This window comes from Cynocephalus volans, chromosome 14 (assembly GCF_027409185.1).
Source record: "Cynocephalus volans isolate mCynVol1 chromosome 14, mCynVol1.pri, whole genome shotgun sequence".
NCBI lineage: Eukaryota > Metazoa > Chordata > Mammalia > Dermoptera > Cynocephalidae > Cynocephalus > Cynocephalus volans.
In genome coordinates this window covers 42,953,246-42,971,903 of record NC_084473.1, presented here as the reverse complement: position 1 = coordinate 42,971,903, position 18,658 = coordinate 42,953,246, and the positions used below count along the sequence as shown (strand labels likewise).

The 18,658-nt window shown below is 34.1% G+C and overlaps 1 protein-coding gene across 3 annotated transcripts in view; it reads left to right on the top strand.

The window, feature by feature from the left end:
* SRBD1 (S1 RNA binding domain 1) overlaps nucleotides 1-18,658 on the top strand; it is a 221,834-nt gene that overhangs the window by 27,152 nt on the left and 176,024 nt on the right. For all 3 annotated transcript variants that reach the window (XM_063078557.1, XM_063078558.1, XM_063078559.1), the window contains exons 8-11: nucleotides 4,164-4,260; nucleotides 5,579-5,714; nucleotides 10,751-10,854; nucleotides 15,752-15,859. In XM_063078557.1, coding sequence (XP_062934627.1) covers nucleotides 4,164-4,260; nucleotides 5,579-5,714; nucleotides 10,751-10,854; nucleotides 15,752-15,859 — 445 coding nt within the window. The remainder of the gene's footprint in view (nucleotides 1-4,163; nucleotides 4,261-5,578; nucleotides 5,715-10,750; nucleotides 10,855-15,751; nucleotides 15,860-18,658) is intronic.

The window sequence follows — 18,658 nt, the reverse complement described above, 5'->3', positions numbered from 1 at the left end:
ACTTGTAACTTATATTTTCACTTTATGCCATCTCTTGGTAAGTAGAAGGTCTTAGTTTTATTGAAGTTAATTTATTAAGCTTTTCTTTTAAGATAATTGCTTTTTTTTCTTTTTAAAGAAATCCCATCATATCCCAAGATTATAAAGATTCTCATGTATTGTCTTTTAAAACTTTTATTCTATTTCTAAAATTTCTTTTTAATTATGAAAGTTACATCTACTCTTTAAAAAGAATTTCAACATTCTGACATGCACGAAGTATAAGGAGAAGCTCCACTCATACTTCTACACTGTAGGAGTAAAGTGACTTTTTCTGAAATTTACTTCCAAGTGTATTTTCCTGTCCTTTTGTGTGTATGCATGCACAAGACAGAGAATGAGAGAGGGAGGGAGTAAAGGAGAGATATTTCTAAGGAAAACTCAAAGATAATGGCATTGATGCAAGTCAGGATGCATTGGTTTTATTATCAAAATGAGCCTTAGAGTGAAAACTTTCTGCGTAAGAGTGTTTTTTTCTAGGAGTTCCCTATTAGGATTGGGTGGGGTAGATTGATGCTCTGGTAATCCCTACTCTTTTTAAAAATTGTTTTTTTTTTTTTAATGTTTTTAAAAATTATATATATTTAAGGTGTACAGCATGACACCTTAAATTTTTTTTTTAAAATTGTTTTTTTTTAATGTTTTTAAAAATTATATATATTTAAGGTGTACAGCATGATATTTTGATATACATAGTGAAATGAGTACCACAGTCAAGCAACACTGTATGTGATAATCAAGCAAATTAACATATGCGCCATCTCACAGAGTTACCGTTTTTGTTTTTGGGGGGTAAGAGCTCCTAAAATCTACACTCTTACAAATTTCCAATGTACAGTACAATATTAAGTGTAATCTACCCTGTAAGTTAGATCTCTAGCTCTTATTTAGCCTACAGAACTGCAACTTTGTACTCTGTGACCTGCATTTCCCCATCCCCTATTCTAGTTTCTTTTGGCCTTCTGTTGATTCTTTAGGCTGGGAGATGTAAATGTCTGTAGGGGGCAATCTCTGATAACAAAATCCACTGTATGCGCTAAACTGTAGAAAACTATAGCATACCATAGCCTGTTTTTGTTTTAAGTAATCCAGCAAATGTGAATTTGTGATTAAAAAAATTGAGTGTGTGTCTGTAAAATACAAATGTTTGTTCATGCACAAATATACACATCTTAATATGTTTGGAAAAGAGCAATAATGAAAAGACAAAACAAAATAGGATTTTTTGAATTTAGAGATGGGTTGAAATGAGTAAAATTTAAATTTTTAAATTTTTTAGTGTGTATTTATAGTTAGATTTTCAAATGGTTGCAACATTTAATATTTTTATGACCAAGCATTAAGGTTATCTACAGTGGGAACTATCTGTGCCCAGTATGTTTTATTAGAATGGAATGTTGGAGCTTTTAGAATGTTAGATTCACAAAGGTTTATTGCCTTTAAAAAAAAATTTTTTTTTTCTCCTTATAGTTAATTTCCTTTCCTTTTACTTCCCACCCCCTTTGGATCAAAGGTCTCCTTAGCTCTCAGAAATACTGAGTTTCTACTAGGTGGGTTTTGATAACCGTATCTCTTTATAGGATATATGGGATTGTCATATATTGTGATGCTCCTGGAATACATGATGATGGACACTTTGTGATACTTCTGATAATGTGGATAGCTCAGGGCCCAGCACAGTTACAGTAGGACTAGCAGACGTATCAGGACTTTGTTTGCTTTACTCCGTCTTTCTTTTACTCTGATCACAAATGTAGAAGAATTATAATTAATTCCAAATAAGCTAGGTACTGCTTTTTAAAGTTTGTTTGGAATGTTTTTTCTCTCTCTCTGTCCCCTTATTCTTTATGCTACACAACATACTTGTGATCACCTTCAATTCTATTACTGTTTTTCTAAAGAAGTATTTTTTGTCATTCCCATGATTCCTCAAAGAAATATTTAGGAAACCAGATATTTCAGTTTTTTGTCCCCCCAACCCCAGTAGAAGACACTTGTAGCTTTCCACAGACTAATAAGAATTTGGTTTGAATCAAAAAGCTATGCTTTGCCACAAATGGACTCTGTCCTAGGAGATACAGAATATCCCTGTGTTGTATATAAGGGGGAGTAGCCGATCTGTTGTATGTAAGAAGAGGTACCATAAGTGCAGATGAAAAGAAATGTTGGCCTTTCAATTTTTGTTACAGTTGTGGACCTTTGGAGATTCTATAGCTGGAAAGATTTCATTATAAGGCAAGGGACATATTTTTCTGGTTCTGTGGACCTTATTTCCTCCTGATTTCACTGAGGTGATAAACTTCTGGAACTCCAGTTATCCTTGGCTGTATTAAGCCCCAAAGATCAATTATCTTTGATGGGGGATGGAGCTTTTTCAAAACACACAAGACTTTCTTTCTCAATTCTTTTTCTCCCTGGTTGGACTAAGAGGAGGTATGTAATTTGATAGAGCTTCCCAAATGACTCCGATAATTTCTGCCTCCCATTGAGAACCACTGCTCTAGAGGTAGCTCAAGGCACCTTCCTAGCAGTGATTTTTTAAATTTAATGAGTATCAGGATCATCTGGGGTTCTCTATAAAACAATACAATCCCACAGTCTAGGAATCCATATTTTTAACAAGTTCCTAGTATGATTTTATTTTCAGGTCTTCAAATTCAACTTTACAAAACATTGCTGTAGAGCTCTAGCATAATTTTAATTATGTAAGGTTTTCAAATTGTATTCCCCCATATGATGGGGGGCTTTTCAAAGGCCTTTGCTATAGCAAAGTCCATAATTTCTTCTTTCTGTTCTTTGCTTCCTTTAATGCTTCTCACTATAGGTTCCATCTTTATTACTGACTTATCACCCTGGTGTTCTTATTAAATTTTGTGTAATGATGCTCTGAGGTGCTTTGGGGCTCCAGGGATTAGAGCACACTGAATGGTTTTCTTAAATGAAGACTGCTCTAGGGAGATAGCTAACACAAGAGCAAACATTTATTGGGTGCTTACTATGTGCCATAGCTGTTTTAAGTCCTTTACATATACAATCTTCTACCTCATAAAGGTAATTTGTTACTGAAAATTCCCTCATAGGGAAATTCTCTTAAAATGTAAATAGAATTCCTATTAATTTCAAGGGCCAAATTTTTTTCTTTAAATTTCTTTAAAATAAATAGAATTACTTCCATAGTCATTAGCTATCATAACACAACCAAACAAGGCACTTTCTCTTTATTAATTATGCCATAATAAATTTGTTCTCCTGTTCTCTTTGGCTTTTGTCCCTATTACTCATTAAAACTAAACTCACAGGAGAACACACATTTGATATGATATTCAGTGCTTGTGTAATTCAAGCTTTAATGCAAAAAAAAAAAAAGCTTTAATGCAAATAGGACAATAATGACAAAAGAAATGAAAGAAAGCAATGTAAATGCTCTCTCTCAATGTATAAATTGGTATCACAAGGGCCATGATGTATGAGACTCACTGCTGTCAATTAGCAAACTGAAAGCTCTTGGAGAGAACTTAATGCTCCACTGGAAGACATTTTAACTGTGAAGATGAACAACTGCATGATAGCTCCTGCTTTGTGTATATAAGATTTGAGAAATTCAATTGGGTCATTGAAAATGTGAATGAATGCCTCATAATCCAAAATAAGAATACTAATAAAATGGCTCGTAAAGGAGAGTTTTTGTAACAAATAAAATAGTGTACCTTGGGATATGACTTTATTAATATATATTTCCCATAACACATTTAATTTTTGCAACCATTTCATGAAGGTAGTACTAGTATTAATCCATTTTTATAGGAAACTGAGGTAGAGCTAAGTCAAGTAACTTGTGCAGGGTCCCATAATTCACAAGTGGTAGAGCCAGGATTAGACCAGGCAGCTGGCTCCAGAGCTGCATTTTTGCCACTAGGCGATGGAGTATGTAATGGCCTGAATTATTGCTTTTGGAGACTTGTTTTTGTTGCAGAGGGGAGCTAGTCACTGCTGACACCTTTCTGTCTTGAGTTTGTCAATTTAAGGTTTTATTTTTATTGGAATCAGTTTACTGTGATTTAATTATAGACTTTAAAACCAATCTTATACTTTTTGTTTTTGTTCTCCTTATCCTTCTCCTAAAGGACTTTCAGTGCTCCAGGATGTTGAAACAGGAGTGCAGCATATTTTAGCAGACATGATTGCTAAAGACAAAGACACGCTTGACTTCATTCGGAAATTGTGAGTAACTCTTTTATAGAGTTTTCTGCTTTGTTGACTTGTGTTAAGGGTCACATGGTTAGTGCTAACACCAGTGTTCATTAAAAACTTTGTATTCGTACTTTTTTTTAGTAGCAGAACTCTTTGTTCAAACAACAAAACCTTAATATATAAAACAGATAAAAGTAAATTTGTTTTAATTGAATTCTGGGCAGGGAGACTGGAACTCTGTCTACTCATCCTCCTTACACAGAGGCACCTCAGTGGAGGGCTCTGATGAATACAGTTTAAAAACCATTGAATTACACAATAGATACTAGAGAGAGATTCATGGTCATGTTGAGTAGGTGGCATTGCCTTTTAAACATGTTGATTGTGGTGTATATGCTCAATTTTATAATATCTCATTTCTGGTGTTTACCAATGATTGGATTGACATGAGAATGTGTAATATCAGGTATGGATAAAAGTGGTGACCTCAGAATGAATTTTAGCTCTTGGGGAGAGCAGCTTATCCATGGAATCACAGTCCCAATTTATAAGAGATTAAAGCTCTTTGACCGAAAGCCTACTTGGCTATATGAGTTTTATTCCTCATTTTAAAAAAGATATTAATTTAAAACCCTTTTATATGTACTCTGTCTTTTTCTGCTGTGTATCAGAAGAGAAGACAGACTTCTTCCAGAGGTCTGCTCTTCCTCTCTCTCTCTCTCTCTACATCTCTGAGTGAGCTGTACCGAGGAGAGGAAAGGTAGAGATGAACCACTTGAGTACTGTTGCTTGTCAGGGTTTTGTTATTACAAGGAAGAGAACTTTTCTGTTTTCTCAATGGCCCCAGCAGGAATGAGTTGAAGTAGGAGAGTTGCTTAGGTTTAAAAATGTGTATTTATAAGTAATTATGCTGCTGATATTTGGTTCAGTTTTATAAATTGCTGTTGGAAGCTGTCCTGACACATCCTTTTGTTTCCCTCCTTTTTTAGCTTTTAATTAACTGACTACCTAACTTAGTGGTTGGATATTTAGACCAAGTTATTGGTGTGTTTTTTATAGATAGTTTGGTCTCTTGTATAACTACAAATGGTATCTGAACTCATTTAGGCATTTTATGGGGGATTGGGTTGATATATAAACAGATTTGTAGGACCTGCACTAGCATGAATAGGCAAAGAGTCCTCTTTGGTGGGTCAGTAACATCATTTTCATAGTTGGGCATTATTTAAAAAATCTCATTTGGTAATAGCTTAACTTTTTTTTCTATACTTATTCTACATAATGTTTTTCTTTACTAAAGCGCTTATTAATAACTGCTTGTTTTTTGAACATTTGTGAATCTAAACAGGTGCCAGAATAGATACATCTGTATCCAGTCATCTCTGGCAAAAGTGTCCTCAAAAAAGGTAAATGAGAAAGATGTTGATAAGTTTTTGCTCTACCAGAATTTTTCATGCAACATAAGAAACATCCAGCATCATCAGGTAAATAAGGAAACTGCTTGTGCATGCTTATAGTAATAATGATAATACTTTGGATTTGCCTGCTACTTTACTTACTAAGGACTAAGGATTTCAAGAATTTTATGTCAACTGTTTTCTTTTTTCCTTCATGTAAATTCTTTTTTGGGGGGTTGGGGGGTGCAGGGTGGCTGACCAGTACAGGGATCTAAATCATAAATTCTATAATATTGTCATATCTTTTCCATTTCACAAATGGGGAACTGAAGACCCAGAAAAGTTAGTAAGTGAAACTGAGAATTATTAGCAGAGCTGACAGTGTAACAACTCAGTTATCTTGACTTTTTGTCTGGTCATCTTTATTGTTAGTCTCTGCTCCCCAGTATGCTTACATTTGAGCTCAATTCTGGATCTTTTCTATGTGAAATAGAAGTCACAGATATCTGATTTAGAATAAAGTATGAGAGATCTCATTTAGTCATTTTATCTCAGTTTACTAATTTTTTTTCTAAATGTATTCATAGGCTATATCTGCATTGTGGAATGCAGCTTTTAAATCATATAAGGAGAAAAAAAGGAGTTATAAATCAAAATACAATAATACTGGCTTTTATATTTACATATGTAGCTAGCTTTACCAGTGTTATTTATTTCTTTGTGTGGCTTTGAGCTACTGTCTATTGTCCTTTCATTCCAGCCTGAAAGACGTCCTATAATATTTAATGTAGGGTAGATCTACTAGTGACACCCTTCCTTAGTTTTTGTTTTTCTGGCAAATCCTAATTTCTCCTTTTTTTAAAAAAACTATTTTTAATTGTGGTAAAAATACACATAACTTAAAATGTATTGTCTTGGCTATTTTTAAGTGTACAGTTTAGTAGTGTTAAGTGTATTCTCTTTGTTGTACAACCAATCTCCAGAACTTTGTCATCTTGCAAAACTCAATCTCTATACCCATTAAACATTTCCTTCATCTTTGGAGGATAATTTTTCTTGATATAGAATTCTTGGTGACAGCTTTTTTTCTTTTAGCAGTTTAAATATGTCGTCTGCTATCTTATGGTATGGCTTCCACAGTTTTTGATGAGGAATCAGCTGTCTTGTAGCATTCAAGATTCTGTCTTTGTCTTTGTGTGTGTGTGTGTGTGTGTGTGTGTGTGTGTGTGTGTGTGTGTGTGTGTGTGTGTGTGTGTGTGTGTGTGTGTGGCTTCTCCCCTTTCTTTTTTATCTTTTGACAGTTTGATTATAATGTGTCTTGTTGTGGGTCTCTTTCAGTTTATCCTTGGAGTTCATTGTGATTCTTAAATGTGTAAATTAATGTTTTTCATCAAAATTGGTAAATTCTTAGTCTTTATTTCCTTAAATATTCTTTCTCCTCATTTTCGTGCTCTCCTGGGATTCCCATCATATGCATTGGATATGCTTGGTAGTATTCCTCAGATCTCTTAGGCTCTGTTCATTTTTTTTTCTTTTCTTTCTTTTTTTTCTCTCTTCTTGGACTGTATAATCTCAATTGAGCTATCTTCAAGTTTGCTGACTTGTTCTTCTGTTTGTTCAAATTTGCTGTTGAACCCCACTAGCAAATTTTTCATTTCAGTGATTGTACTTTTCAGTTCCATAATTTCTATTTGGTTTCTTTTTATAATTTCTAACTCTTTATTGGTTTCTATATTGTTGAGACATCATTTTCTCAGCTTCCTTTAGTTCTCTCTCCATGATTTTCTTTAACTCTGAGCATATTTAAGACAGTTGATTTAAAATCTTTGTTGAGTAAGGCCAGTGTCTAAGCTTCCTCAGGGACTGATTCTATTAATTTCTTTTTTTTCCTATGAATGTGTCATACTTTCTTGTTTCTTTGCATTCCTTGTTTTTTTTTTTTTTTTTTTTGATTAAAAAGTAGATATTTTGAATATTATAACTTGGCAACTCTGGAAATCAGATTGTCTTCCCTCCCTAGTGTTAGTTGTTGTTGCTTATTGTGGGTTGTTAAATCTGTATTCCTTGTTATGTGTGGCCACCAAAGTCTCCAGTTAGTTATTTGACAGAGATTTTCTTAAATACCTGGAACTAAGCAAACAAGCAAACTAAAACACAAATTCTCCCAGCCTTTGTAGATTGGCTGTGTGTTGGGGCACTCCTTTAACACTTAGTGAGGCCATTAACAATTCTTCCTTAGCCTTTACCTCCTGTTTGCATGGAGCTCAAAGGTCATTCCAAGGTGAAAGCTTAAGGTCTTCTCTGGTCTTTTCAGAGCATGTGTCTAGCCCTGAGTATGCAGGTGGACTGCTAGAGTCACTGGTATGCATAGGAATTTTAAAAAGCCATATTCCCCTCAAATATCTCATTTTCCAGCCTCATCATTCACAGAATTTTTGGTTTGTCTGTTAGTTGCCGACTGTTATCCTTTACCTCCTAGAAATGCCAATGATGTGGGTCCTGTGTTGTTTTATTTATTCTCTTTATTGGTTTTATGGTTCGTCTGGAAAGATGAGAAGGAGATCTGGAATCATCAGACTGAGTGTGCTCCAAACTTGGAAGTCCTCAATAATCACTTTTTAAATTTATTTTTCTTCCTATCAGCAATTTACGGCTATAAAGAGAAGATGATGGAAAAGACTAGAATGTTTTACTTTTCATGCGATATTTAATTTTCATCATTAAAAATGTAACTTTTTAAAATTTATGATATAGATATAAAAAATTTTTGTTTGTTTTGGTGTAATATGATATGACAAGTCTTCAATTATCACACAAATATTTCTTGAACACTTGTTATATGTTGGGTCCTATTTGGGGTATAGAGCTGACGCGAGTACTACCCTTGAAGATTTGAAATGTTTCACTATTATGTCTAAAGTTTTCAATTTTACTTTTGTGTACACTGTATTTATCATATCAGATGAAGTACATACTTTAAATAATTTGAAAAGTTAGTACAGTGAAATTTTATTTGCCTAGTTATGGTCCACTGATACAGCATAATGAAAGATAATTTTTAATAGAACCAGTGATTAAGAATACAAAAATTTCTTTTGTAGAAATGATTTTGCTGTAATATTTTGTCCTCCTTCATGTTGATTTAATTTTATTGGAACTTTTGGAAAAATGTGAATACTTTTATTCTATTAAAATCTAGCCTTTCTAATCTCTGAAAATATTTTGTTGGTCTCTGCATTTTAACTAGTGTGTTTAGCACATGGGGCATTCTGAGTTAGTTTGTGGCTGAATTTAAGATAATGATTGACACTGGCTTCTGGGTGTGACAGTACTCAGGTCTGAGAAAGTAAAGCATTTTGGGAATGTCGGTTTTGAAAAACAGTCTTGTGTTTTAAAAACTTTTTAGTTATCTTGTAGGCTGGAATGAGGATATGCTAGGTCATAAAGATGGCTTTCCAATCTCTATAGTGCTGAGGCCTCATGTCCCTAACTATGAGCCCTACTTTCTAGCCTCCCTGTAGATACCCCAGTATGTAATACCCCAAAATACAGAAATGAATAAAAACATTGAAAGACGGTGGTAAAGGAACAACATTACCTGGAACTCCTTCTCCAAATACTGTGGGAATAGCTGTTATAGCTGTCTACTAAATTAATATTTCTGGCTGTATCTTTCTTTTCTTTCTTCTCCAAAGTGGTCCTTTGCGTGGTCTTTTCTACCACATGAATTTGTTACTCAGCCTTCACATTGTCACTTCAGACCTTCTGTTCCTTTTTGTTTTTGTTGTCTCTTTTATTGATGTCCCACTTCTTGCATCTTTTACACTAGCTATTTCTTGTTCAGTACTGCCATCTGCAGTAATTCTGCTTGTCTGGTTTTTGTATAGGGTAATACTGGCCTCATAGAAACAGTTGGGAAGTTTTCCCATTTCTTGTATTTTTTGGAAAAGTTTGTAAAGAATTGTTATTAATTCTTTTATAAATGTTTGGCCAGATTCTATGGTGGAGCCCTCTGAGCTTGGACATTTCTTTGTGGCAAATTTTTAAATTACTAATTCAATGTCTTTATTTGTTACAAGTCTATTCAGATTTTCTATTTCTTTTGTATTTGGTTTTGGTAGTTTATGTCTTTTTAGGAATTTGTCCATTAGTTGTTCGTAGTATTCTCTTATAATAATCCTTTTTATTACTATAAGGTTCATAGTTATGGCCTCTCTTTAGTTCCTGATTTTGGTAGTTTGAGTGTTTTTTTCTTTTTTTCTTGGTTCATCTAGCAAAAGGTCCTTTAAGTTTGTTGATATTTTCGAAGAACCAACTTTTGGTTTTGTTGATATTCTCTATTTTTTTTTCTATTCTCTATTTTATTAATTTTCATCCTATTCTTTATTATTTCCTTCCTTCTGCTTGCTTTAGGTTTTGTTGACACTTCTTAAAGGAGTGTTTTTAATGTGTTTTAAAATAGTTGTTCTTTTAATATAATATGAATTAAGAGCATGGACAAGTTGATCTAAGTTTAAATTCCTCCTTTGCTATTTGCTAGCTTTGTGACTTGGGACAAGTTAGTTTCAGAAAAATCATTATATAGAATGAAGATGATAATACATACATCACTGGTAGTTGTAAGGATTACTTGAGTTAATATATTTATAGTGCTTAGATGGGCCCTACAATTAGTAAGGGTTCTGTAAATGGTAAAAATTAGCAGCTATTAAATATTGTACTTAGGATTTTGCATATTTGTATTTCTCTTAGCAGCAGTTATCTTTTCACAGTTGTAAAAAGTATACCCTTCCAACTCCAGATGATCAAAATTTTTAATTAGTAGAATCTGAAATGAGATTTTTTAGCTCTCTTCAGTCTCTTTTTTAGGAATCTGATAGATAGGGTTTGTACCTGTATTTTATTTTCAAAATGCATGTTATGGTTTTATGAGGGAGGTAAGCTACTTGAGAAAAGTATAAACAAATTATTAGTTTTGAATACATTCTTGGTAAATAAGTGATTAAAAAATTAACAAAGCTCTTAGCTAGCCACTTGGTTTGTTTCTTAAATGTTGACTGGTTAAATTTATCATTTATATGTTTTGTGAATTATCCGTCTTTGCCATATATGTTTGCTCTCAGATTCTGGCAATTAACCGTGGAGAAAATTTGAAGATACTAACAGTCAAGGTCAATATTTCTGATGGAGTGAGGAATGAATTCTGTAGGTGGTGTATCCAAAACAGGTCTGTTTATAGAGTTTTTCAGAATTTTCTCTTTTTTCTTTCTAAACTACCATGGTGACACTTGTATGTACAAATATAGAAAGATGTCTATTATGTTAAAAATAAAAAAAGCAAGTGACTATATATAGTATTCCTTTTACATTTAAAAAAATAAGTACACTATACGTGTTGTGTGTGTTTAAATAGAAAATATCTGGAAACGTGCATAAGAAATTATTAATAGTGATTATCTTTAGAGAGAGGGACTTTTACTTCAATACCTCTCTGTACCATTCGAATCTTTTATAAAGAGCATGTTTTCTCTTGTGAAAAAATAAGTTAATGAAAACATGATACTGTATATAGCATATCTGAAATGTTTTGCTCATTAAGGATAATCAAAACTAAATTTAATTTATCAGATATTACATTGTAAATCTCTAAACATACTATATGTGATTCACCTAAAATATTTTACACATTAAGGATTGAAATAAACATTAAATTTATTAGATATTTTAAAGAAATTTCTAAACATATGTAATTTTTATTATCCTTTTCATTTGTTAAGGGAACCTTTAAAAATAGTACCACATGTTTGTATAACACTTTTAACTTTTAGTTTTAACTTTTCAGATTGTGTTTCAGCTTCACAACAATCTATTTAGTTGGTAGAGCAGAGTTTGTAGCCACCATTTGACCAATGAGAAACTGATGCAAAGAGGAAAAGTGGCTTACCTAGCAGTGAGGAGATATAAATTTTGGATGTGCTCATCACCAGCTGGCTCTGTGTGTCCTTACATTAGAGAGATTGCTGAGAATGCTACTCGAAAAATTAGATGAGATGTTCTTTGAGAAGAGTAAGTGCTGTGTACCTTGGGAATTAGCTCTCTCATCCAACGTAGCTCTTGTGTCAATTCATTGGAAGCCGGTTTGCAAAAAGCCAATTCCATGAAGTATCAACTTGCTGAACCAAATAATACTAACTAAGCAAGCATCAAGTAAAGCAACAATCTAAATGTTAATTAGTGGTAGATTACTTAAGGCAATTACATTATATTCATACGGTATGGAAAAGTTGAGATAGATCTAAAAGTGGAGATATAGACATGTCTTTTTAGGTTAAAAGGACAGTTTATAATTATATTTATAGTATGATCTCGTTAGTGGCAAATGATACTTATGTATGTGTAGGAAAATGTCTGAGAAGATAAACAGTTTATTCCTTCGCTCTGATATGAGATTTTTATTTTCTATTATATGCCCTTTTTTTATAGCTGTCATTTTTTAATCAGTGCATATTTCCTTTGTAAATAAGCAAATTCCATTGAAAATAAAAAGGAAAAGAAATCCTAGATTTAAAAGATTGTATTAAGAAATTAGATAATTTCAATTTAAGATATAATGAAACTCTAAGACAGTTTCATAGAAAGAGCAAAATCCTGAGAAACGGGTATATTTCAGTTATATTACTTTCTACCCATGTGACCATGGCCATGTTACTTAATTTCTTTCTCAGTTTCATTATCCTTAAAATAATGAGTAATATCTTCCTCATAGATTTGAGAGAATTAAGTGATATACCATGAAATTGTGTAGTACAGTGCCTGGCCTTTGATTATCTATTATTACAGAGCGGTGGGATTATTGTGCTTATTCCCTTTTTAGAAATGTTTTAGTAAATAGATCACAGTAAATTGGATACAATTTCTAGCTTATTTTCCTACAGATATTCATATACTCAGTATCAGAGTCAGTCCTCAATAGTTAAAGAAGTATTAGTTATGCTTTAACCAATTATCTTTATACTACGTAAATGTTAAGGAATGGTTTTCTTTACAGTGATTTGTTTTTCCTTAGCTTATCTATATTTTATTTTGTTTGGTTCTACTCCAGTTGAATAATTGGTAATATTATTTTACCTACAATATATGTATTATACCATTAGGGTATAGTAATATATTTTTTAGTCAGGTTTAGCAGTTTTTCTTCATATAGATAATTCTAAGAGCAGAAACATTTCTCAGGTAACTAAAGTACTATTCTCAAGGATTTTTTTCTTTTCTTTAAACACATTCAAATTATTGGAGATGCTTACTTGATGAATCTTTTCATCTTTTTTTTAACTCTCTTTTTTCCTGCCTTTCCACCCTCCTTCTCTCTCATGTACTCATCTGTGGAGCCAGGGCTAAGGCTGATGTTGGCATCCTGCCGACTTAGCCAATGGTAGAGCTCTTAATCCTGTCCTGACTACGCCAGTTGTGGCGCTCCAGCTAGGCTATGGCTAATGTCAAAATCCTGCTCACAGCACCAACTGCAGAGCTACTTATCCTGTTTGCGACACCAATTGTCTAGCTCCATAACCACGCCAGTTGTCAGGCTCTTTTACCTGCCAGTAATCCTGCCGACTGGGCCGTTTGTTGAGCTAGGTCTGGGTCTGGAGCTCCCAGACCCCTCAAGCCAATTCATGGACTGGGTCACAAACCCTTCGTATGCCAGGCTGGGTCACCAGACCCCACACACATCAGGCTGGGTCACCAGACTGCTTACACGCAGGTCTATGAGCTAGGTAACCGGCCAAAAGGTCCTTGGAGCCATAGGTTGGAAAGTATGGCCACGCAGGGCAAATGCCCAAGGCAGACGCCCACCTGCCTGCTTCACTAAAACTCCTCTTTCTCTCTCTCTCTCTCTCTCTCTCTCTCCCTCCCTCTATCTTTCTCTCTCTCTCTCAAGAAGAACACAAGAATAGCAACAAAACTAAAAAGATACATTGGCATGCATGCACACTAACTCCACACACACACACACACACACACACACACACACACACACACACACACACACACACACACACACACACACAATTTGCTTACAAAGAATGCTGAACCACACCCAACTGGACCCAAGGCGAGGGCCCTGACCAAGCTATTCTATTTTCCCAACACCATCCATTTAGGTTATATGCTAGATGTTGGAGATCCACCCGTAAACTAGACAAATACAAGGGTACTTCCAAAAGTTTGTGGAAAATTAGAATTAAAAGATAATATCAATCTTTCCATTTCTAAGCTTATCAGATGCTGAAATAGTTGTTATGTTTGTGAGAACCCCAATAATGCGAGTTTCTGTGTTTGCTCTTTAAACGAAAACATATGTGAGGGAATGATCTCAACGATTCCCCATCCATGAGTTGGATTATATAATGACCAGAACTTCTCTTCTTGAGCTTGCAGATGTTTGTGTCTTTAACTTGATGAATAAATTTCTGTTCTCTAAAATTGTGCTCCTGTTTTTCATGTAGTAGATTTAAGGGGAACTATTTCCTGTATCCAATTCTCTTTTAAATGTGGAAAAACGAAAATTAGGTGACATCCTATCCTTATCTTACATGTAAGAAATGGGGAGAGCATATTTCTTTGTCAAAGTGGAGAATATTTCTTTGTGTGTAATGGGTGAATAAACATGTCTCTGTCAAAAACATACAGTTTAGGACTAAGGTCTTGTTCAGTTGTTTACAGTAGTATCCTGGCCTTCGTAGGTATTTGAGTTTGTGACCCCCCATTGTAATTTTGTGCTTCATTGTGCACATCTTATATAACATGTGATTTGTATTGTGGAATTTGGTTTAACTCAGGTGCTTCTTAGTTTTATTCAGAGGTATTTAACTATTGAATTAGAGGAAAAATAAAGTTTTGAGATGATATCCTATAAAGCAAACTCATTGTATTTAAGTTTAAAGATAGAAAAAGTAATAAGGTCTGTGGATTCACTGTACTATTTCAGGTCCCTTAGTGTGCTAAGTACCATGAATAGATCCCAGGAAGCAGTGAAATGAAAATGTTGTTAGGTAAAGAACAAAAAGGAGTTTCTATAATGTAGGAAACAAGTATGGTGCTATTATCTTTTAGGGCCTGGTCTAATGGTCTAAAGGTCAACTGAATGAGAGTAATTGAGGAATCCTCAGGTATAAAATAGACTCACAGCACTCTTTTCTAGGGAGGTGAGCAGAGCAGTCCAAGCCAAGGGAGGATCTTAAGGGTTAAAGAAGACTTTTGGGGCTTTGAGAGGGTGTGGGTAGGTAATATTGATTTATGGCATTTTTCTGCAAACAATTGGGAAACCTTGGTTGGGGCTTGAAGGGAATGACATTTAGCAGATATCAGATATGTACATTAAAAAAAAATTCACTCCATTAAGATCTTTCTTTCTCTAAGGACTATCTTCCTAACATTTTGTCCCATAACCCAGGTAGACTGGGTGGCTTAAACAACAGAAATTTATTTTCTCATACTTCTAGAGGCTGGAAAGTCCAAGATTAAGGTGCTGGCCATTTTAGTTCCTGGTGAAGACTCTCTTCCTGGCTTGCAGACAGCCGCCTTCTTTCTATGTCCTCACATGGTGGAGAGGGAGAGAAAGAGAACAAGCTCTCTGGTGTTTCTTTTTGTAAGGGCACTAATTCCAAGAGACCCACTCTCATGACCTCATCTAAACCTAATTTGCTCCCAAAGGCCCCATCTCCAAATACCTTCACTTTGGGGGTTAGGGCTTCAGTGTATGAATTTGGGGAGGTACACAATATAGCAGTGCGGTAGTAATTTTTTTGTGTGACTTTCTTATATCTTATATCTTATGATTTAGCCATTATTAATAATGCTTTGGAGACTCTTCCCAGAAGAGGAAATTTTTTCACTTAAGTTATATGTCTCACCATAGTTACCGGGATTTAAAAAATAAAAACTCCAGATGTCATAGTAATAATTTCCAGATGGCACAGCCTCTCCTCACAGATTATGTTACTTTGGCTTCAGTAAAGGTTTTTCCCCCTTTTCTACTCCTCTCCTCCTGCTTTCTTTCAGGAGCCCTTTCGTGGTCTTATTCTTGTTGTATCAATTTTTGTATGGCTTTTTCTTTTTTGCAGGTGGAGACCACGTGGCTTTGCAAGGCCAGAGTTAATGAAGATCTTACATAATTCACTGGACGATTCCTTTAAACGTCTTATTTGTCCTCTTCTCTGTAGAGAATTCAGGTATGCATCTTTTCTTATTTAATTTTGTGTACTGTTTGTTATCATGTATGGTACTAATCCCATTATAGCATGTAGTAAATATTTGTTGATCGATTAACCAGTCCTAAGAACTTAGAATCACAAAGTCTTTAATTTACCTTGATTTCAGTCTGTAGATGCATTCATATGCATATATCATAAAACATAGTTCTTAATTATGATATACTTTTCAGGCTTGACCATTTAATGTGTACTTCTTCCAATTCTGCAATACTAGTCTTGCAGTTTGACAACCAAGCCAAACAAATGGTTTTTAGAGATTTGGCTTTGAGGAAGGAAACTGAGAAGTTAATGGAAAAGGTAGTTGGAGGCAGTTTTTAGAGGTAAGAGAGCCAAAGAAAGCATAAGGAGATCAGTAGAGGACATTATGAATTTATTACTATGAAAAGAGAATGCTAGTATATATGTTTTTAACTCCAAAGGAGAGTTGTTTGGATGAAAAATTATCAACAGTGATGAACAAATATTAGGAGATTATTAAAATGACCTTGTAAATGGACTAGTAAAAGGACTAAGAGCAATAAAGATGAAAACTGAAAAGAGGTGAGGTGCAGAATTGTTTTTAGGGGAGAAGATGGAAAGAAAAACCTCTCTTTCTCGCTTCTCTTTAGCCTTTGCCTTGGTAGTCAATCTTTAGAAACTAGCCATTCCCTCATACATTCCTTCCTGTGTGCTATAGATTTTCTTCATTTTCACTTATTTATAGGATTCAGCAAGAGCAACCTAGGAACTGTGGATTTCTAGCCTTCTCTTCAATCTCACTAGAACTTCTAGTAGCCTGTGTAATATTTATCTGTTTCTCTTTTGCTGGACTTGACCGTTGAGTTCAGAAATGACACAGCTCAAAAAAGACACAGCTTCTTTGTTCAATTTCTTTTTATCAAAGTCATTCAATCTTTCGCATCATCTTTATTAGCCTCGATGGCCCCTAAAAATATTGTTCTTTTGGAATTTTATTTCAAGTCTGTGAAGTAACATCTCTTGTTTTTGAGTGCCAGGGTGTAAACTTTAAAAATAAGGGATTCTGTTGTTGAAGGAAACAGATCTTATTTAAAATTTCAATTCATTTTTGTATTTTTTTTTATCTTGTTTTCTCATGTTGCATATGTCTGGTGGCATTTTTGACATTTTTGTATACATTTGATTTGAGTAGCTTCACTGCATGTGGAATAATTTTATTGAGATTTAATGTAAGCAGTTTGGTTTGGGATTGTTTAATGGATTGTTTAATCCTTGTTTTAAAGGATTGTTTAATCCTTTTCTGATTTCCATTAGTAGTGGGCAAGCAAGAGTACTTTTCTCTTTTTCTAAAATGCCTGTGTTTAAAAAATATAACTTAGTTCTGTTCATAAGTTAGTTTGCAGACATTGTCTACAGAGCTGTCTCTTGATTTAAATACTTACCTGAATAGCAGTTGAGGGGAGGAAACTCAATTGTTGTTTTTTTTTGTTTTTTTTTTAAGAAAAATACTTTACTTCTCTAACTAAAAGGAAACTTGTTCTAATTATAGACAAAATTGGAAAAATCAATAAAGCAAAAAGGAAAAAAACCCACATAATTTTACTACCTAGAGATAACTGTTGTTGTTAATCAGACTTTTTTCCGTTTGTGTGCATTTAAGAAATCATATAGATTTAATTATTTTGCAGTCATTTTATTCAGTTGACTGTATACTATGCATAACCTACTTCTGCATTTCTTATTTCTAAGACTGTCATAATATCCATGTGTCATTTTCACACTTACCCCTCTTATCAATCTTATATTTTCAGTTATCAAGTGCTACCTATTTTACCATCTTTTACTTTGTCTTGAATTTTGCCTCCTCTTGATGTCCGTGGTTACTGTCTTAATTCAAGATATCATTTCTTGTTTGGATTACTGTACTGGAGTCATAGATGATCTCTGTCTTGTCTTTTTCAACATTTATTCCCCATTGCCATTTTAAAACTCCTATCTCTTTATTTCATGCTTGTCTATTTAAAATCCTTCACTGGATCTTTTTTGTCTCCAGGATAAAATCCATGCTCTTTACAAGAACATGTATGACGCTTTGTGATCTGATTTTTTTTCTTGCCTCGACAGCTTTCTGTCTTCCTATTTCGTTTTACTATAGCATATGAAAGTACTTGCTTTTTCTATAATGAGCCATAAGCCTTTACATATACTGCTACCATTGTCTGGGTTTTCTTCTCCTGTCTTCCATCTACTGTGCCTACCTTTGTTTGCTTAACTCTACTACTTTTTCTTCTTGATTTACCTCAGAAGACATCTGTTTGCTTAACTCTACTCCTTTTCCTTCTTGATTTACCTGAGAAGACATCTCTTCTAGAAAATTTTCCTTGTTTAGCTCTCCCTCCCATGCGATCCCATTAGCCTAGTGCTTAATATTGTTGTAGGCTTGTTTGTTTATTTTTGTGTTTCTTCGATCAGACAATGGTCTTAAGGGCAGGGATTTTATCTTTTCAGTTTTGTATCTCTCGCAGCAATCACAGTACCTTGTGTAAGGCTGACAACAACTGCTCACCCAATTAGTAAAGTTGAAAAAGTGAAGAATTAGAAATACATATAATGGTACTTTTCGTGTAGTTTGCCTGAATGCAGGGAGAATGACAATGAAATGTTAGGGAAGATGATTGAAAAACCTTAAGAAACTAAATTAAGCCAGAGAAGCAAACATTATTTAGCTGTGTGCATCTTCATATATGTAGATAATTCTACCTCAACACTAATATGAAATGTACTTTGAGTTGCTTTTGT